Here is a 21,328-nt window from a genome sequence, read left to right as displayed (position 1 = left end):
TCTCCAAATCATTATAACTTTAAAAAGGCAGGTTTCAAGCAAAGATACGGGAAAAGGAATAACAGTTCTTTATGAATACATATGTACATGTATAAAGAACAAGAAAAACAAACCACAACGATAGAACCAGAGACCGATGAACGTCCCCGCTCCCGCAGCGCTTTCCCCTGGGCGCAGTTCCGGGCGCGGCCGGCAGGGGCGCCGCTGGCCCCGGTTCCTCCGAGCCGCCAGGGGGCGCTGTGGCGCAGCTCGGCCGCCTCTGCGGCGCTCATGGCGGCTCGGCTGCCGCCCTGCCTGCGGGGACACCCCGCACCTTGCTACTGGGCCCTCCCAAATGGTCGAGAAACAACAACAAATTAAACAGACTTGCAGTGCAGGAAAACCTGTTCTGATTGTATTTTGGTCGTACTTTGTATTGGGATAAAGCAGTCAGTAGCCACGTTGCTTGAATTCATAACGTCTCTCTGGGTGGAGGCCTTCATGTGGTTCTGGTCCTTAGGCTTTTTTGAGGTTTTAAAATGTTTCTGGTCCCTAGGTTTATCTTCTTTTCCGGAGATAGCTCTGGTATTGTCCCTAACACGTAGCTTTTACAGTAGAGCAGCACAGATTAGAATAGCTATTGCACTGGGCTTGGTGATAATGATTTATCGGAAGTTTACACAGGTACTGGAGCCTGTTCAAGGATTATGTGTGTGGTTTATGGTTTCCTCGTCCTACCCTGTGTCACAATTCCAGCAGCATGTTTTGGGGGTTTATTGGTAATTACACACAGTTTGTTAGAGGAGGAGCAGGGGATGAGGCTTTCCAGCTTTCCTTGGGATCTGTTACATCACCTTTTGGGGCTGCTCAATGTCAGTGAGTGTTAAAGACATCACCTCCCGGTACCTCCCTGCTGTTCCATCGCTGGCTCTGTGTCTGAAGCCTGGGCCGGGCTGCTCAGAGTCAGTGAGTGTTAAAGACATCACCTCCCGGTACCTCCCTGCTGTTCCATCGCTGGCTCTGTGTCTGAAGCCTGGGCCGTGCGGAGGGGCCGCTGAGGCCCTGCCCGGGAGCCGCTCCACCCTCACAGGGCCCGGGGAGCCACACGGGCCGGCCTGGCCTCCGAGCGCCTCCTTCCCCCCAGAACCCGCAAACACGGCCAAAACCCAGCCACCCCCACGGGGCAGCCCCTTCTCCTTCTGTCTCTCGGTATCAGCCGCAATCCGCCCCCAGGCAGGACTGTGTCAGCTGCGAATTTTGTTTCCTAAGTGCCCCGTTTGTCTCTGAGACAACGCCCTCCCCACGCGGTGTCCTGCTTCCAGGTAAAAGATGGGAGAAAAATTCGCTGGAAAAAACAAACCCAGAGTATGTGGGAAAAGGAAGGAAGAAAAAAAAAAAAACCAAACCAAACTTGTAATAATTCTTCATTTTTCTGTTAACATCAAGAATGGAAATAAATTACTTTTAGTAACCTTTGAACCACGCTAAGTAATGAGTCAAGTGCACGGAAGAAAATAACATCAAAAGCGCAATCTGACCTAAGATACAACCGCCCTAAGAAACTCGAAATGCTGAGACAGGCAGAGGCTGCAGAGCTTCTGTCACGCACATTCATGAAGAACTTATTACCTAAACTCCAGTGTGTTCTGTGGGCATTACAAGGATATTGCAAACCTTTAGAGCTTCTACCTCCTGCAGTAATCAGCCAAACATAGGTCTGGTGTCTTCTCTCCAGCTGGCATGATTTGCATAGAAATCACTTCACACAGCAGAACACATACTGGAAGCCTGTTTGACTGTTCACAAGCCTGAATTCAATGCTTTCAGAATGTCTTCTATACACAATAACTGAAGAGACACAAAAGTTTTTTTTTGTGATTCTAACTATTGTGTCTCATGAAGGTGTCACACTTGTTCTTATTTATTTCCTGTGCTTGATGTAGTTTTCAGCACACTACAGAAAATCCGACATGACTAAAAAATGCCTTCATAGGAGGATTTAGTGGGCTACTATTGCCAGTTGATGTTTCATTAACGGTGTGTAACTTACGAGAATTTTAAAATCATAGTTTTGCCTTGTTTCATAGATACTGTGCTAGATTTAGACGATACAAGACTAAAGAAATTATTTGACTATATATATTAACTCTAGCCATTCCAATTTATCCTTTTTCTGTTACCCACCTGACAATAGCAAATTGCTATTTTCCCTTGACCACAGCTGACAGAGCATCCTTACTCTTCTGTTGCACCTGCCTTCCTGTTACAGTATCTTCCACATCTTCCAGTCGGTAAATTGAAACCATGAAGTAGTTTCAGCTTCCTTTCACAAGACAACATAAAAACATTCTTCCATTCCTACCAAGAATGGGAGAAAACAATCCAGGATTTGTGGAACTGTGGGCACATTCAAGTTTCATTGATGAATTTACACAGCATATTCCATTCATAATAACTGAACATAATTTTGCCATTATTTGGAATAAATAATGTGGTTATATATTCAAAAAGCAAACATTGCTATCACCTTTTCAAAATCAAAACCACGGGAGAATTCAGAGTGAAAGGAATGAGGGACTTGTCTTACAAACACACTGTGGATCTGCTGGTAAATAGAGCTAGATATTGAGAGATAAAAGAAACAATGGGAAGGATTCCACTGATTGATAAATGGAATGAGAGATTTGTCTTTACAAACAAACCGTAGGTCTGCTGATAAATTGGATACTGAGAGATGAAAGAAGCAATGCAAAGAGCCATAAATTCCATAAGGAATTCCACTGAGTGACACCTGGAAAAGACAAAAGCTGGGGGATATACATTAGAAGGGAGTCTCAGGTGTTTGGGAAGTCTGTACCTCCCAGGTATCTCAAGCAATGGGGAAAGGGAAATGCGGCCGGGAAATTGGGATAAAAAGGAGGCTGCTTCCTCCTAAAGTCTGAGAGACCACAGAGGAAATGTCCCGTGGCCTCTCCCTTTATTCGAATAAAGTTACAGAAGTCCTCTGTCTCCTTTGTGAGCATAAACCTCTGGTGCTTGTGGATTAATTTTCCTGACAGGAGTAAATATCAGTAGTTCCAACGCATTTGCCAACTACAGCTAAAATAGGAGCATTGTTTCTTAGTCCATTGTAGAACAGAGCATTTCATGCTCTATGTTTTGGTTGTGTAAATAGCAGGGAGAGTGACTCTCAGCAGTCACACTAAGGTCAATAGGTACCAGTGCTATGTGAACTGACAGAGCATTGATGAATACTCACCTTATCTTTTTTCAGAGTTTTTAGAACATTTCTCCTGACCATTAAGAAGTCATTCAAACCCAGCTACCTCTTATTTCAAGCCAGAAAGATGCTGTTTTTTAGGCCAGGAGATTGCCTTTCACCAGCTCAGAAGACCTTAGGACCTCCTAAGGCTTTTTCACCATAAAAAAATCATGCCACTATCCTGGCACATTGCATCAGGAGTTCCAAGAATTTTTCCCTTGGGAGTACAAATCCTTCCTTGGGCAGGCATGGCTCTTCTGTTTAGGAGAGTTCTAAGCACTGATCCTTCTCTGCAAATTGAGTGTAAATAAGTATGGTAAAAACTCCATGATGTCAATCAGCTTGAATCTAGAAAAGCAGATGCACTTTGAAGGCTTCTTTATGTTTAAAAATGTGGTTTCTCTGGGAGTGAGCTCTCCAGATTTTTTTAGTCCTGAACTATTTTCTTCTGTACTAAACTTTTTTCAACATATCTATATAAGCACATGTTCAGATATGAAATATAGAAATATATATTTTTGATATTAGAATTGTTTTATACCTGAAATATTTGGTTTTGGTAAATATAAAATGAAAATGAGACTTCAAAAGTAGCACAGAACATCATAACCTCAGTGGACTGGTTCCATTTTCAGTGCTTCCTCAGCTAGAGGTGGGCACAAGACAGATATGTCTTCCAAAAGCAATGTTAACTGCTAACCCCTCCTTGGTGGAAGGCCAGTGGAATGCAGCCTGAGTTTTGGACTCAAAAAGGAGGTCAAAGTCGGGCTTTGTTTTTAAAAGAGAAAAACACTAGGAGTTGGTTGTTTATCAGAAAAATCATTGATACTGATCAGACTTTGCAGCACTGTTAAAAATGTTGCAATCTTTGAAATAAAAACTGGTGTGATATATTAAAGCTAATTTTCTACAGAGGCCATCAAAATTCCTTTAGAACAGCCTTAGGAAGAGACTTCTTGATTTTCAGGTGACCTTTTGGATAGAATGACATACCCAGCATTTATGAGTTGAACAAGAGTTTCTGAACAGCTCTGCTTAAAAAATACATGATACCAAAAGAAATCTCTTGTTGGACTAAAGACTCTGCGCTATTCAGGCAGGTCTAGTACAAAAGACTAGTACTTTAGTACTAGTACTAAGAAGAACTGAACTAGTACTAGTACTAGTACTTCTAGTACTTTAGAAGACCTGAATAACTTTTCAAAAGCTTTATTTGTCACAGAAAAAAAGCCAATTACACTGTAACCAAGAAATAAGTAGGGAAAAAATACAGGTGTTTAAACTCTGTATATTCTGGGAAGAGCTATAGTCTATTAAGTAGTTCTATTACAAATTACAGTCACCTGATATTTCCTGCTGACTTCCACAAGATGCAAAGGCATTGTAAACCAGTAGCATAACCCAGCATCGCCACAGCTATTAAAACATACCATTTCTTATATTCCACTTGCAGCATACCTGCAATTACTTAAGGAAAAAAAAATATTTAAAGGATGACAGTACTGAGATCAAATCTTAGAACACATCTATTCGTGGTCAGATTCAAAGAGGACCAAATACAAGGAAACACACTGGTCCTCATTAAAATTAAATAACCTGCAAGCAGGAAGGTTAGCATGGAAAGTATCCACTCTGAGATAATGCTAAGCTACAATTAAAAGCTGCACCGTGGGGATGATCCTTATCATTTGCTTTAGTATTGGTCAAAGCAGAACATACATTACTGAAAGCAATAAATACCAACCCTAACAAACATTAACCTTTATTATTCGTAATGATAATAAAAGGTGTATTTTTATACTGTGCACTTGCTATTTCCTGAATTAAAGTTGAAAATTACTTTTTATGATTTAATTGGTAAATAGCATTTGAAAAGGTTCAAACCACAGTGTTTAAATAGGACCAGCCCTCAAAGTGTTTGTCTCTGTAGTCTTTTGGAATTTTAACTCATTCATGCCTTCATCTGTGTACCTATTCCAGAGGGAAGAATTCTTTTCCCACGGCTGTGAAATGTAATTTCTCTTGTCTATGAAGAAAATAATACTAGAATCCTTGAAATCAGTGTTTATTTTTTCCTTCAGTGGCTGAGGGAAGGAAGGATTGCTGGTAAAATTAAAAATATTTTAATAGGTTTACAGCATCCCAAGAAGAGCAACCCTTAAAACAAAACCAGACAATAAATGAAGATACTTTTCTATTTTTATAAAAAACCAGACTAGTTAAGGTCAAATCGCTGCAGAGACTTAAGACACCTATTGACAGGTGGGAACTCTCCAGACAGACATTCCAGGTTGACTAAGGAAAAAAAGCTTCTTAGGCAAAAACTCAAACAACCTATTTTCAATGTTGCTTTTATGTGAAGAAACAAAATGGAGTACAGACCTGAAGGAGAAAGAAAAGACAACTGACACATCTACAAAAAAAAATTAAAAAATCAAAGATTACCTGCACTAAATCTGAGAAAAATTCCTCAGCAAAACTTTTCTTAACAGATCATTAACGATTACATACCCCATTATCTTTTCATCAAAATTACATGGGTTTTTTGGGTTTTTTTTGGTCTCTAAGTTCCAGGGTAGAGATGATGTGAAAGATGTGCCTGCTTCATTTCAAGGCACAATGTTAGCCCCATAATAAGACACCCCCTCTCTTTCTCCCCCTTCTTTTTTCTTTTCATAGCTTGATATAGTGTCTGTGGCATTTCAGGAACAACACAGGTACGATAAGATTATAACACTTCATTTCAAAATTATCAGAATAAGGAACACAGAAGTACATTACATAATATCTGATCCCAAATGAGGCATGTGAAATTGAAGGATATGAAAACATAGGTTAATTTAGTCATACATCAAAATAACCATGAATAATATTTTAAAAGTCCTTGTAAAACTTGCAGAAAAAGCAATAAATTGTTCATGCCTGCCTTTTCATGTGGTTGTAACAACGCTATAATTTTAACATGTTTTATTCTCTTGATCTGTAGGCAAAAAAAAAAACCCCAAGAACTTTTGTCTGGCCATACTTACTGTGGTAATTTTTCAATAAGACGTTGTTTAAGAGGGAAGAGCTTCTCTTGTATCTTAAAGCTATTTCTGTGAGAATTAAACAAGAAAAACAAAGAGAGGAAAAAAGGCAGTGACTAAAAATGTACAGTTTTGATTTTGTTTTCTGTACTGCTATTACTTTGCAGCCTCAGTCTTGGAGAAAAACATTCCTAGCACAGTCTGGCTCAACCATCAGAAAGCATGGCAAATATAAACTAAGTGTTTCACATGTTCTTAAGAGTCCATTTTTAGTCACAGATTTACATCATCATTGCAGAGGGAATTCCTGTTGATCAATCCTGCATGCTTCAAAAGTTTTTTTTAAAAAAGTGAGGAAAACAACTGTCAGATCATGCTTAGGACAGTTTTGTTGATATAGAGGCTCAACAGTTTGGACTTATTTCCAGCTCTGCACTGCCTGCTTATGAGCCATTATCTCAACAAGGCAACAAATGTTAAAAATTAACATCAGGAACCAGTACCTGAACATCTTTTAGCTTATAACAGTAGATATTTATTGAAAAACTCATCTGCATTTAGAGGGGTTTGGTCAGGACTTGCTGATTTGAGCATCATACAGCAAAGGAGCTGTACAACTGCATTGCTGAAAACAATTAAGTGATTAACATGATTAAGGGTCTTTTTTCCAAGTGTTTTAGGGATGACTAGCTCAAATGAAGGCAGTTACCTTATTACAGAATTCAGGATAATAATAATTTTTTTTCCCCTGGATATGCAGCTGCACAGAAACAGAGAATAGCATTTTCCACTAAAGCAATATTTACAAAAATGGAAAATATTTGTAACTGCAAGCAAAGGGAACACAAGCTGCCCACTCAGCTGTCTCAGGTTAATGAAAAACAAAGGAAATATTTTTGCTTATGCTTCTCTACCTTCTCAAGATAAAAACATAGACTACTTTTGATAGGATTCAAATAACATCTGGACACATGGTTTTAATGTACACATAATATGACAATTTTTTCAAGGTTATCTTTCCAAAGCATTTTGAAATTAGCAACTGCTTGCTATAAAGATCATCAAAATAGAATCTCCAAATTATGGTTCACTCTCACTATGTAATACACTACTTAGGCACTGGACAAACATTCTCACAAATGGAACAAAGATGGGTTTTCTTGTTTTTAAAGATAAACTAATTTGACTATCAGTTTACCTGTGGTTCCTAACTCAAAACTTCTTGGCAGAGAATGGGTTTAATGATTACCTTTTATAACCTCTGTACTTAAGCTGTTGCTCCTTCTGCATGTTCTGGTTTCAGACATGGACATGCCTTGCTTATAACTGGTTGGGGAATCTAAGAGGAGAAATACACTTGACAAGGATTCCTGGACCAAATTAACACCAAACAAATATAAATAAATAAGGTAAGTGAAAGCCAGAATTGCTAAAGGTAATGATTGAAGCAGTCTAAATACATGACTTTAAAAGAGAGACATCGGGCACAAAGCTACGAAGTTCAGTCACTCAAGCCCTGCGTTCTACATGTGTGCTGTTTACATATGTTCATATGTTTCTATCACATGTTTAATCTTAAAAGTTGGATTCATTATGAGTTTTTAAACCAATCTTTAATTCAAAAGATAAACTTGATGTCTTTATAGACTAAATGTTTCTAAAGACCAACAATACTGAGATAGGTGTTCTGTCAATTTAAAAAGCTGCAGTTTTTGTAGCCAGTTTCTACCTAATTTACTAAAAACCCCAACTTATGTTGCCTAAACATTGTGCCTCCCAGAGTTACCAGCTGTATAAAAGCATAAAGATCTTCAGCATTCAAATTTAAGTAATTACAGCTGTAGAGTTTTAGGAGAGAAGAGATTTTTGACCGAATCTACTTTAGAATCTCAGGACCTAACCCGATCAATTTCCTTCACTGTCTCAGATTGAATTTTAGACGAATACTAGGGAAAACAAGCAAAATTCCCACCGAACAAAACCCATAAAATCGTAAGTCTAAATTTAAATTTGAAAACAAACTCTTTACATTCCAGATCTAAAAAAGGACAAAACACTGAGTGGAAGACATTCACCTTGAATCAACACAGAGAAGATTGGCGACTCTTTCGAGGCAAAGAGCTGCTAAATAGATAATTATAGCAGCCCAAACTCTGTTTAGCAGATGCTTCCATCTCCGAGGAACTGAAGCAAGGTCTAATTTATTGAAGAATGGAAAGAAGGTCTCCTAGATAAGAAGAAAACAGAGTAGCTTTTTGTGGAAGATAAAATCTGTCTGGACCTGTGGAGGAATTCCGAGGGAGGACTGGCTATGAAAGCTTGGTTGTTCCAGTAAGGACATCCTCGAAACTGAATGTAATCTGTGACAGGAGACACAGACATTCACCTGCAGGGTGGGTATAAGGAAAATCCACTGCAAATCAGGCGGATGAGGTGAAGTAGACATAAAATCTCCTCTTCATTTTCTCTCTGAGTAGTGTTTTGCCTCTGAGTGAGTGCGTGCATGTGTTTGTTTTCTGGTAATATTTACCTATACTACTCTGTATCCACATATATCAGCAAAAGCCAAGCGACATTAATATGCTAGAGTTAAGATTTTGCTTTTATTTCCTTAGAAATTTCAACAAGGAGAAAAAATGGGCAAGGAAAGCTTGAAGAAAAGAAAAGGAGAGCACAAAGGAGGAGAGGATGGACAATCCATTCAGAGCCATGTACCCCAAGCGATGAACCTACAAAAGCAGGCAAACCTTTTTCTTTTCCCCCTTTGGTCCATGTGTGAGGGGTTGGCAGAGGGAGGCAGAAGGGGATATTTGTGCATGTACATCAGCATACAAAAACAACTACTCTATCCCAATTTAGCAAAAACATGCTAATAGCCCAACAATGTTGTTGATATATTAGCATATTTACAGAAATTGCTAATTGCTAAAGTTAAATAGCTCTGATATAAACAGACTAAACCCCCAAGAATATGTCATTGAAGTTATCAAATATTAAAATAATTCAAAGATTTATTCTAAGTTGATCAACTGAGGCATTTGATAAACTTTTTTTTCCACATGTACTTTTCAGAAGTTATAGTGTGGCTTGTCCCGCTCATTGTTTCTGAAAGTTTGTTAGTGTTTCTAGCCAGAGAATAGGCACTGGTACTTGAAGACAAGTGAAAATCTGTCTCCTCCAGAAAATTACAAATGCTTTAGAAAACAGTTGTGTCACTGCCTCTCAGGAGAGGGTGGCATTTCTCCTAAAATTATTTTAAGTAGCCTGGAAAAAGATTATCTGGTTTTAGTTTGGTGCAAAGACTGGAAAAATACTGATGTTATTAGAGTAGCCATAGCTATCAGAAAATATTAAGTAGCCCATGCCACTTGTTTTAGTAATACATGCCTCAATTTCAGTGGTTTCATCTAATATTGTAGGTCACTACAGATTTAGGAGAACATGATCTTGTCACCACCTAGTGGTATCAACACAATTCATAGGTGCAAATATTTAAAGCAAGGAAAGGAAAACAGCTGCTCAACAAAAAAACCATAAATAAACCCAGACTCCATCCATGAAAGACAATTTCTGAATCTTAGAAAATTCAGAATTCATCAAGTCCTTGTAAAAGGATGTCATTGCTTAATCAGAGAGGGAAGGGCAAGTTCACCCATTCAAGGTTATATTTGAGACTCACATAATCCAAAACACTGTTTAATAAAGGAAATAGGCAGGCAAAACACAAATAGATGTACTTTTGAAAACAGCAGTACACCACAGGGTACATACAGATCTTAGAAGGAAGAGTGAAACTTCACAAAATTGTTTAATATATTTCTTTATAGAACTTATATATTGAAAACCAGTAAAAATAAGTCAGTAATGACAATTCCTGTAGTTCTATGATATTGAGAATAATTGGTGAATTACTAGAAATTGCTTAAAAAAAAAAATCTCATTTTATTTCAAGGTGGGCCTCATTAGTGGAATCTGTATGATTGTTGGTACAATTATTGGCTCTGGTATCTTCGTTTCTCCAAAATCAGTGCTTGCCAATGTTGAAGCTGTGGGTCCTTGTTTAACCATCTGGGCAGCCTGTGGAGTTCTGGCAACATTAGGTAAAGGACTCAACAAAGAATCTGAATCTTTGCCTTAAATATATCTTCTGTTTCTGCATACTACTCTTGTTTCACAAATTAGCTAATAACACCTGGACCAAAATCAACTAAATCCTTGTCTATATATGCATAGCAGTACTCAACCATAATTTTAAAATGGGGTGTTTATAGAAGAATTAAGTTTTAAAATTGTAAATCACACTCAATTTATCTTGAAAGAAAGTTTTAGTTTTTCCTGCTTCACCCACTGACTGTAATAAAGTGAATACTCTTCTACTTAAATAGCTGGCTATATGTGAAATTTACTGATAGTGAGCTAGGTACTTCTGCTAGCTTTCTACTCCTGTAATTCTAATTTTATTATCTGAAAATTTAGCACTAAACACCTCAAAATATTTCACTAAGTAAAACAAAGAAAATTTTGAGCATTGTATCAAGAAGGGCAGCATACAAGAAAAACCTTAATTCAAGATGCCACATACAGCAATAGAACAGGAGGTATCACTGTACTTTTATGTTGAGCTTAGACATTTTATTTCAAAATTTTGCAGAAAGCTGGTTTTTTCAAGTTTCTAAACATGTCAGCCAGTGCAGTTCTCACTTAAATGCTTCTTGTAGTGTTTACTTCTTAAACAGAAATTGAATGAAATCCAAATGTTTGTTTGTACTGGTTTTGGTGAAGTCTTAAATATCAATGGTAGTAAGTTTTAGTCTGCATCTGAATAATTTCAGGATTTTTTTTTAATTTCTCACATGTAATTAGAATTTTATTTTGTGTATACAGTAAAATATACAGAAACATGAAGAGAGTAATGATGCACTGTATAGATAAATTTCATTAACTTTTCTACCTATTAAAAAGCGATCATCTGTTCAAGCAGTCCCAGGTTCAAAAATGCATGAACTAAACCTGCTTTTCCTGTTATTCAGGTGCACTTTGTTTTGCTGAGCTTGGTACAATGATCACAAAGTCTGGGGGAGAATATCCTTACCTTATGGAGGCATTTGGCCCAATTCCAGCATTTTTGTTTTCTTGGACGAGTCTCCTGGTTACAAAACCCAGTTCATTTGCAATCATCAGTCTCAGCTTCGCGGAATATGCATCAGCTCCTTTTTATCCAGGTTGTGATCCGCCCCAAGTCGTCATCAAATGTCTTGCAGCAGCTGCTATTGGTAAGAGTCACACTTTTTAAGGCAGACCAGATCCAAAACTGCACAGTGACTTGTGTCTGGCCCCATCAATAAGAGCACTTCAGTACCCTGAAACTTCCTTAGCTTCATCACAAAGACACCAGAAATCTTTAAGACACAGTTCAGTGAGTCCTTCCCACAACAACTAATTAAACAGCATAAAAAGGACAGGTTTTAAAATGTTTTTTTCCCTAGTCCAAGGGTTTTTTTATCCTTCATTAAGATGGATACAGCTGTATAATTAATGCTTATCTCTAGCAGAAGAGGAAGAAAAAATAAATGTGAAAACACTATTTCTTTCTTTACCAGAATGCTGTGCAATTTCAAAATATTTTTATTAAGGGTACTATTAAAATCTAATTCATAAATCTGTTTTTCCTCACTGTTTTAAAAGTTATGCAAAGTAACAGTAAGTAAGTAATCCAAAGTTTACAGAAAGTAAAAACTGTATATAATATAGACAAAAAAGTGTGATGGAAATGCAGTACAGTAAATAAGGGGAGGGGCAACTTTTCTTTAAATTCTGACAAACAGTGCAAAAATTTATAATTTGATTTCTTTTAGTGGTAATAACAATTGTGAATTCATTGAGTGTGAAGCTGGCAAGTTACCTCCAGAATTTTCTCACAGCTGCTAAAATGATCATTGTTACAATCATTATTGTAAGTGGAATTGTTCTCCTTGCACAAGGTAAATAATAAAATTTATGTTATTTGAAAAAATTATTTTAGCTTTTGCTATGATCATGAAAAAATTCCCCACTGACAGAAGTGACACAGTAAAGAGACATAGTCCTGAATCTCTTCATTCAGGGTTTTAGTTCTGCATCTTTTAGAAACAATGGTATTTTTTTTTCTTGAGAAGGGGGATGGGTGGAAAATGCAACACTACAGATCAGTTAATACAAAGGGTGTTAATTTTATAAACGAAAAGTTTCAAAACATGAGACATATGTTGGAATGTTCTTTTCATCTGGTGAGGATTGCAAGAATTAATTTCAACACTGATCAATAATCTTTCTCTTATTTGCAGGAAAAACTGAGAACTTCAAAGATTCTTTCAAGAACAGTAAAATTTCTGCTAGCTCTATCAGTTTGGCATTTTATAATGGACTCTGGGCATATGATGGATGGTAAGGAATCTTTATTAGTCCTAACAGTTACACTTTAACAGCTTTTAACTGGTTTACTCTCTCCCTGTAGAACTCTCTGAAGAAGTTAACAACTGACTTGTTATTAAGAATGTCTTGATGAATTCTGGAAAAAGAACCCTAATTTGGTTAAAAAAACCCCAGAACTCCACCCTCTTTTAGTTGTTTATTAGGGAAAGAAAATTATTATCTTATTAATTATTATTGTCTTATTAGCTGTTTATTAGGGAAAGAAAATATATTAGATCTCAAAAGGACTATTAATGCTGCTTTGCTGCTGAAGGTGCTTAGATATTGTAGTAATGAGGAGAATATAGTCCAGTTTAATTCCATTGTGTTAGACAAAATAGCTTTCCCTGCAGGTTACCCCATCAAATTCTATTTCTTGTGAAATATGTAGTGGTGTTTGATTAGTACAGAAGAACATAAAAAGGAACATTGTGTCAGAAATTATAAGGTTCAGCTTGCAGATTTGTTCTTGGGGAATGTCAGTTGGCAGAACATTCTGTTGGCACAAATCCATTGTTATTCTTAAATGTGCAAACTGCAAAAGTCTGCATCCAGGTCTGTTCTTTGGAAAGAAATAAGTGTATAACCTTGATCTACCACACAACAATTCCCATTTAAAAGCTTTTGAAATGGAATTTATTTTAGATAGATTATCTTTTTGGGTTCTGTTTCCAAGCCTGAGTCTCTCAACTCGGACATGTAAGTCTGCTAATTCAGGCATTCATAACATATGGACTTTTTGAGAGGGCAGAGAAGCTGATCCCTAAATAATTATTTGTGCATGTAACCACCAGGCACTAACATTTGAAAATTTGCCTTTGAACTGTAAATAATAACTCTTCAGATTTTCAGAGTGGATGAATATAAAAACCTTGTTTCAATTCGTCTACATGCTCTAGCAAAACTGAGTATTTAGAAATGATAATTCAGAGAGGTATAATCCTTAAAAAGGTTTTCATGCCTGTTTTCTAGGGACAGTATAACTTACAGAATCACTGTGAAACACCAGCAGACTTGCTTTACCCTTTTCCCTCAGCACACTTGTGCTTTTATTTGAAAAGACTCAGATACTGCAAAGCTTGAAGTTGAAAGTTGAAGTTGAAAGGCAGTTTTGTAAATCTAAGATGCCTGCCAAATTTTTGTTTGGTTATTCTGGGATATTTTATCCAAGATTTAGGGTCTCAGAGATACTAGAGATAATGCAGAAAGAGATGGTGAATCAAGAGGCTGACTTTTGGATAAGAAGCTCACATAGGTTTTGTCCTGCAGTTTTCCCACTTAAAAGACTGATTTTACATTTTTTTTTCTTTTTTTAAACTTCAAAGATTAAAAACAATAACACAAAAAATAACATCTTACCTCATAGAATAGTTATATTTAGACACCTGACTGCTAAAATACTCTGTGAATGTTTTTCCTTCCAGGAATCAACTCAATTACATCACAGAAGAACTTAAAAATCCTTACAGGTAAGACTATATATGAAAGCAATGTTTTTATTGGCAACAAATCAAACACTATATATTTTTCTATAAGCAAGCATATATTTTGGTTTGTTTTTTAAAAGCACTAATATTCTATTATTCAAGGTTTGAGCAGTAAGACAAAACTAATTAGCCTGTATTACAGGCTTTGTACCTTTGCCTAATTTGTATTTTTCCTTTTTTATAATCCTGATTTTCATAGCTCTACAATAATAAAAAAAAGAGTAAATACACTTAAAGAGCATATCAGGAAAACTAAGAATCCACAGTTTACTACAACAACTGCACCAATGATACAGCAATGCTTATGGGGTCTTACTTTTCCATTCTTTAGAAATCTACCACTGTCTATAATTATTGGAATCCCCTTGGTTACGGTTTGTTACGTTCTGATAAACATTTCCTATTTCACCGTAATGACTTCAACAGAACTCCTGCAGTCCCAGGCAGTTGCTGTGGTAAGCTACTTAATTTTGTAATAGAACATCTGAAGAAGGCTGTGTGCATTGAAGTCATGGAAGTCCTTAAGTTCCATTAATTTTTCATAAGATAAAATTAATTTTAGTCTAAGCTGTTACTGCCACCTTTTCCCCCATTATCTACTGTCATGTCTTAATCTAAAGTTTCAGTAATGGCTAATTTAAAGAGTAGTTCTGTCATATCCAAATGGGAATAAAAGAAGGAAGCAAAAGTAATGCAGTCTTCAGCAAATGTTTTGTAAACATTGCAGGTCAGAGGGTGACTGCTTATCACAGGCATCAAAAAGATGGAAAGAGAAATAACATCTAACAGTTGCTTTGCCATTTTCAGTGTTTCCAGTATTTCTGAGAAAGAAGCATATGCCAATGACAGTAGATAAAAGTTTGTTGTTATGGAGATAACAGCAAGTAGTCCATCATTCACTTCCACCCTACTCTTTTTGGGCTTTTTTCCTTAACAAATTTGAAAGATATGATTTTTACATTTTTGTAAGACATACTCTTGCAGGTAAAATTAGAAATTCTGTAAGTTTCTGAAACCATAAAAAAATACATCTGCCCCTTCAGTTCCACTCAGTAAATTTTCTTTGTCTCTGAAACAACTGTTGAAGTCCTGCAGCAATATTCCTAATGCTAGTTTTTGGGGAAAACAAACAGTATGTGACAAGCATTTAAATATATTGTCTAGCACAGTGAAGAAGTACAGTAATGTTGAAATGCTTAAATTTATTTTTTTTAAATAGAAGCTTTTAAAATTTAGATCTGTGCATTTCAGCAGCTTGGCTGCACCAGAAGGTACAGCAAAGAATTTATGAAGTTAAATCTTGTATAAGAACTAGTCCTCTTCAACACACCCTTAAACTTACAATCTGAATAACACACGTCAACTAGCACTGAAGGGATCAGACTAAAATAACAAAATCTCAGAACTGGCACTAAGCAGAGGCAGCACAACAAAAGGAGTGCACTGTGCAGAGAGGTCTATGCAGCTGTAAGTGCCTTTGAGTGTCCTACTTCTGGACAGAGAAACATCACGGATGTCAGACTTGTGCAAACCAAAGCTCTTTATGCTTGACTTACTGAAAAAAAACAATACCAACTAAAAACCTAAACCTACCTGTCAAAAACATTTAAATTCAAATGTGTTGTTGGTCAATGTACATGAGATTTACAGCAACAACTAATATACCATGCCACAGGTGAAAACTCAAATGTAGTGAAAGACCAGAGGGAGTTTGTCCTGGACTTACACTGTCACTACTAATGTTTCACCTTCTAGAGAGGCTGAAAACAGCTTGTATGGACAATGCTCTGCAGCAATGCCATCCTCCTTTCTTCTGTCTTTGCAGACACATCCCAAACCAGGTGTCTTTAAAGAAGTTAATTTCTGTGTAGTTTTTACATCTGTCTTCCAATGTTTCCTACAGATGCTGCATCTTAAATATCATGACAATAGTACTCCACTCCATTTTATAGTAGTCAATGAATTAATCCAGGTTGTTGTTTGGCAAAGCATTCTTTAAAAGCTACACAATATATGCAACATGTTTTTTTTTGGTAACATAGCTCAGATACCCATTTACTTTACCTACAAATAGGCTCCAACATTTTTGAATATACTAAATGGTAGTTAAAATGACAAAAATGATTAATTTTAATCCCATATCCCAGACATTTGGAAATAGAGTCCTTTATCCAGCCACCTGGGTAGTTCCTCTCTTTGTGGTATTTTCGACACTTGGATCTGCCAATGGCACCTGTTTTACTGCAGGCAGGTAAGTCCCCATTCTAAATATCTTCAAATGGAAGGTTTTGAAGGTTGGAAAAATTTATACACATTCTTCTGATCCACTTCATACAAAATGTAATTTAAAATTGCCTGTAAATCTAGCTATATTGTTCAATTTTTAAAAACAAACAGTGGCTGTTCAGGTTTGAAAAAATTAGAAAGCACGGTCTCTTCTTAATTCAATGAAGGCATACCACTATAGCACAAAAGTTTTTTTTCATCTCTCATCAGTTTTAAAGCTGAGAATTAAACAGTTAAAAGTTACCACTAAAAACATGACTACACCAGCAAAGGTAACTGAGAAGCTATTCCTTTCTTTCAATTGTTCAGTGCTTTCCTTTACTATTTAAAATATTTTAAAATTTCAAAAGCATCTGAATACAGTGTGGCTGTAAAGACCATTTTTTGACAAAAGGTTGTCAATACAGCTTTTTGCTATGAAACACAAGAAAAAGAAAATATTTAATTAAAATTTAATTTGAATTTAATTTAAAGTGTAAAAGGTAAAAGTAGGTAACATTTCCCAAAATAATTTTCAATTAGATGTGCAAAATAATGATTCTGAAATGAGTTTCAAGTGTACTATTTTAATACTGGCTCAGAATTTGTTTTGGCTCATGCTTTAATACTGGTTATTTAATTTCCCTGTTTTTAAATGGCTACAATGCTCTTTAAATCCCAATGCATATCAAAGAAAATACTGATGAAATTAGTTGTGTATCTATTTTCAGTCACCATTTAAAGTCTAGGTGCCACACTAACTACATTGCCTTGTTTTTGTTTTGTCAGACTTGTTTATGTTGCAGGTCGTGAAGGGCACATGCTAAAGGTACTATCTTACATTAGTGTTAAGCGTTTAACACCAGCACCTGCTATCATATTTTATGTAAGTATATATTCTAAGAAAAATTATCACCAAAAATTCTCCAGTAATACATATTTTCACAGCTTCTTACAAGCAGTTTTGACATATATCTTTAACTATCTGGACAAGAAAATTGCTAAATACATTTTGGAAAAAAGACTACATAAACCCCCCAACTTTTCTAATTTGAACACATTCATTCCAGAACTGGATTTTAAAAATCAAAATGGTTAAGAATCAATGGCATTGAAACAAAAATTTAAATGAGTGGTTTGTATTAGGGAATCCTTTCACAGGATGCTTGCAAACAAGCTATCACTACCCTGTTTCCTCCATGTAGGAATATTTCCTCCATTTCCTCACTAAAAAGATTTCAGTTAATAAATACCTTTAAGAACAAATCTAGAACATCTTGTTATTTTTATTTACCCATTTATCTTCAAGGCAAAACAAGATATATTCAATCCTACCAGGAAGATTAATCCACAAACACTAGAGGTTTATGTGCAAGGAGACAGAGGAGTCCTATAACTTTATTTGAATAAAGGGAGAGGTTATGGACATTTCCCCTGGGGTCTCTCAAATGATTAGAGGACACAGCCTCCTTTTTATGTTAATTTCCTGACTGCATTTCCCTCTCTCTTTCCCCATGCTGAGGTACTCAAGAGGCACAGCCTTCCCACATCTCCTAAATTCAGACCTCTTTCTAAAGCATGCCTCCCCACTTTTTTCTTTTTTCTTGTGCCTCTGTTCTTTTTCTCAAAATCCAGAGATGTAGCACTGTCTTGAGTGATTAAGAGTCTGTGTCAATTAGTGGAATTCCTATGGAATTTATGGCTCCCCCCATTGCTTCTTTCACCTCTCTGTGTCTGGCCTTATCAGGCCCACTGTTTGTAAAGACACCTCCTCCTCATTCCTTTCAATCCCAGTAACATTAAAAACCTAAAAAATATACTTTGTATCTTCAAGATATTCAGTCAGCAATAAAACAGATTAATGCATAAAAATTATAAGCATTTTGACTTAAAATGAAATTAAGATTGCACACAGAAATGACCACATGTTGGCAGGATGCAGTCACAATCTTTAAAGGTGCTGCAATACACTTACACCCAAATGTTTAAGGAAAAGCATTCACAGTTCATACTCTGGAACCCTACACATGCAGCTGTATTGAAACAAAAGTAAAATTCAGCCTTCTTCTATGATAGACTACACTCATTTTTGTTTTCATTTTTAGGGGGCCGTTACTATTATTTATATTATTCCTGGTGACATTGATACACTCATAAATTACTTCAGTTTTGCAGTCTGGATATTTTATGGTTTAACTATACTTGCACTAATTGTTATGAGGTTTACAAGGAAGGAACTCAAGAGACCTATCAGGGTAAGTTCTGTATGGCTTTTCCTCCATTCCATAGATTCTATAGCATGAATTCACACTAAGTATCTGGATATTTAAACAGCACCCTTGGGCAGTATCCTTGTTTTTTACTCCCCTCACCTGCCATTTTTTATTACTTTTTTATTACATTTATTACTCCAGCCATTTAATAGCAGATCTGCTCTAGGACTAAGCTCATAAGAACTGGGAAAAGATTGCAGAATGTTGATTTTTATTTGCACAGCCAAATTTTCAGAGATGGGTAATTTGCAGTCAGCAGACTACCACTGAAGAAATATCCAAAATAAGACCCCAGGTCATTGCATGTAAGTCAGTTCCCACATTTATTAAAATGCAATCTTTTACACTGCAATTTGAAATATTCACTAAGATATCTTAGTGAATAATTTGGCAGAAGAGTTTTCCCTGACCATATTTCTGCTACTCCTTCAATTGCCCCATCCGATTCCAGAAAAATTTAAAGTAAAGAAATGCATAATGCAATTAAAATATTCTTTCTTACAGACAACTTCTCTAAGAACAGCTAAAGAATGAAGAAGTGATTTTATTCTCTGTCTCTTGCAGGTACCCATCATCATTCCTGTCATAGTGATAGGGGTCTCAATTGTACTGGTATTGGCACCAATCATCAGTGCACCTGAACTGGCCTATTTGTACTGTACTTTGTTTATACTCAGTGGACTTATATTTTATGCACTTTTTGTTCATTTTAAATTCAGCTGGGCACAAAAAATATCAGGTAAGTATGCTTCAGATAGCCAGCTCCAAACTCAACAGAACATTTGCTAAACTTGAGATTAATTAGTGTAATAAAGCTCACTATCTGGTCAATCCCTTCTAAGGCATGTGGGCAGGATGTGGAGGGAAGCAATTTCCCAAGCATGTAATGGGATTTACTGAAGACTATTTTACTCCTTCCTGTTGAAAAGAAGCAATGTCTGACTTGAGGAAAAATTAAACTTAATTCACAAAAAACAACACATCACTGTAGTAGCACAAAGAAACAGAATTAATTGATCGATAAAGTTAGTTTTTCAGTTTTCTGCATTTCAGAACATTGCTTTAGTGGTTAGCTAAAAATTAGCAGACATAATTTCTTACACCACCAAGTACTGGGCTTTTAGCTATGATTATTAATTTTGCTATCCCTACTAAAGAAAATGTTAACAGCATTAAGATAAAAAAATAATCCCAGGGCTGAGTACAGCGAAAGCTGCAAGAACCCATGACCATTTATGAACTGATTGCAGAGTCCCTAGAGAAACTCTGATATTATCTCAGGTAAAACAGGATACACAGGTATTTCTAAGAGGCTAATTGGAATTAGCTGAATACAATAGCATTAGTAGTTCTACAGACATTCAAAAAATACATAATCTGTCTCTCTTGTCCCCAGGACTATTAATTATAATGTAGTGATTATAACTATTTATAATTATAATTATGTAATTGGAAGCATTGTACTCTAATGTAAGTTTGGAAATGTGAAATGCTGTAGTTTGGATCTTAATACTGTTTATTCCCCACCCTTTATTTTTCATTTTGAAATAGGAATACAGATTTAAAAAATAACTATGGAGGATAGTTTTCTCACTTAGAAAAATAGTTTGAATTGAAATATTGTTCTCTTATAAAGCCTCTAACAATAAATCTTTTCCTCAGAGCCCATCACTATGCACCTCCAGATGCTTTTGGAAGTTGTTCCAGAAGAGGAAATTACTGAATGAAGTATTTTATATCTACCAGGTTGTTTTTAAGTGCTGTACTGGTTGAAGTAGATTCAATTTAGTTTGGCACATATATATACTTGCTAAATTGTTATGTTCGTACTGGTGTATTAGTTTTGCAACACTTTAGTACTTCAAAGCATTAAATATATATAATAAAAGATTTCTAAGCCAGATTACAGTGTCCAGCAAAGCTGGCCTCATTGTTTGTTAATAAGTTATGGTGTCTTGTTTTCTGAATTAAAATTTTTAGCAAAGATGTGTTTTACTGTCTTTCCAAACAATTCCAGGGGTGAAATTATGGGTGTTAATGTCTTTGAAATGGGTGTTAATGTCTCTGCCACCTTCAAGGCACAGGTTTGTTACAGAACCTGTAACCAACAGGTACCTGTCTGTACCTGTAACCTGTACACACAGTTTGACTCCTGAAACAGGCAAGGGTCTGCACAAGCCTGAGTTTCTGAACTTTGGGGGACAATGACAGCTTCAGCCAGGGATATGGGGTAGGTGGTTTGGGAAGGCTGTACCTCCCCAGTGCCTCAGCCAGTGGGGGAAGGAAGAGGGCAACGAGTGGCCGGGAGTTTGGGATAAAAGGAGGCTGCATCCTTTGAAACCCCGAGAGAGAAAACCCCATGGTCTGTGCCCTGATGGACTCTCTCCCTTTATTCAAATGAAGTTGGAGGACTCCTCTGTCTCCCTTATGGACGCTGGATTTTCATAGTGTAATTTTCCATACAAAATTGCTCAAAATTCATTTATGAAGATGGTAAAACTTAGCAGCAACAGTGATGCTGCTGATGACTCTATGGAAAGAACAACACAGCTCTTACAGCATCACAGAAAGGACAAAAATCATGTT

General features: G+C 36.4%; 1 protein-coding gene and 1 long non-coding RNA gene across 2 annotated transcripts; one reads left to right on the top strand and one right to left on the bottom strand.

Moving 5' to 3' along the window:
* Positions 1 to 5,290: 5,290 nt before the first annotated feature.
* Positions 5,291 to 8,481, bottom strand: LOC148183171 (uncharacterized). Its single transcript, XR_015773809.1, has 4 exons — positions 8,343 to 8,481; positions 7,517 to 7,606; positions 6,271 to 6,336; positions 5,291 to 5,623 (listed from the first exon to the last, which is right to left on the bottom strand). It is a non-coding gene; the product is annotated as an uncharacterized LOC148183171 (long non-coding RNA).
* Positions 8,482 to 8,520: 39 nt separating this feature from the next.
* SLC7A9 (solute carrier family 7 member 9) lies at positions 8,521 to 20,728 on the top strand. Its single transcript, XM_005530111.2, has 13 exons — positions 8,521 to 8,660; positions 8,883 to 9,008; positions 10,220 to 10,367; positions 11,298 to 11,540; positions 12,123 to 12,248; positions 12,591 to 12,690; positions 14,142 to 14,186; positions 14,536 to 14,659; positions 16,352 to 16,455; positions 17,259 to 17,355; positions 18,575 to 18,724; positions 19,307 to 19,481; positions 20,405 to 20,728. Exons 2-13 carry the CDS (start codon positions 8,904 to 8,906, stop codon positions 20,467 to 20,469), a joined length of 1,482 nt encoding a protein of 493 aa, XP_005530168.2. The 5' UTR covers positions 8,521 to 8,660; positions 8,883 to 8,903; the 3' UTR covers positions 20,470 to 20,728.
* Positions 20,729 to 21,328: the final 600 nt, after the last annotated feature.

Source organism: Pseudopodoces humilis, chromosome 14 (assembly GCF_049639895.1).
Source record: "Pseudopodoces humilis isolate 2021_Gansu_Grassland_sample_001 chromosome 14, ASM4963989v1, whole genome shotgun sequence".
Classification (NCBI taxonomy): Eukaryota; Metazoa; Chordata; class Aves; order Passeriformes; family Paridae; genus Pseudopodoces; species Pseudopodoces humilis.
The sequence above is the reverse complement of the archived record's forward strand: the minus strand, read 5'-3'. Positions and strand labels throughout refer to the sequence as shown.

What these genes read in the sequence shown, in the direction of transcription:
- SLC7A9 (XM_005530111.2), top strand. Translation starts at nt 8,904, where the DNA reads ATGGGCAAGGAAAGCTTGAAGAAAAGAAAAGGAGAGCACAAAGGAGGA. An exon ending in AACTCAAGAGACCTATCAGG is followed by an intron (nt 18,725 to 19,306) that starts GTAAGTTCTGTA and finishes TGTCTCTTGCAG; the next exon opens with GTACCCATCATCATTCCTGT. An exon ending in CTGGGCACAAAAAATATCAG is followed by an intron (nt 19,482 to 20,404) that starts GTAAGTATGCTT and finishes TCTTTTCCTCAG; the next exon opens with AGCCCATCACTATGCACCTC.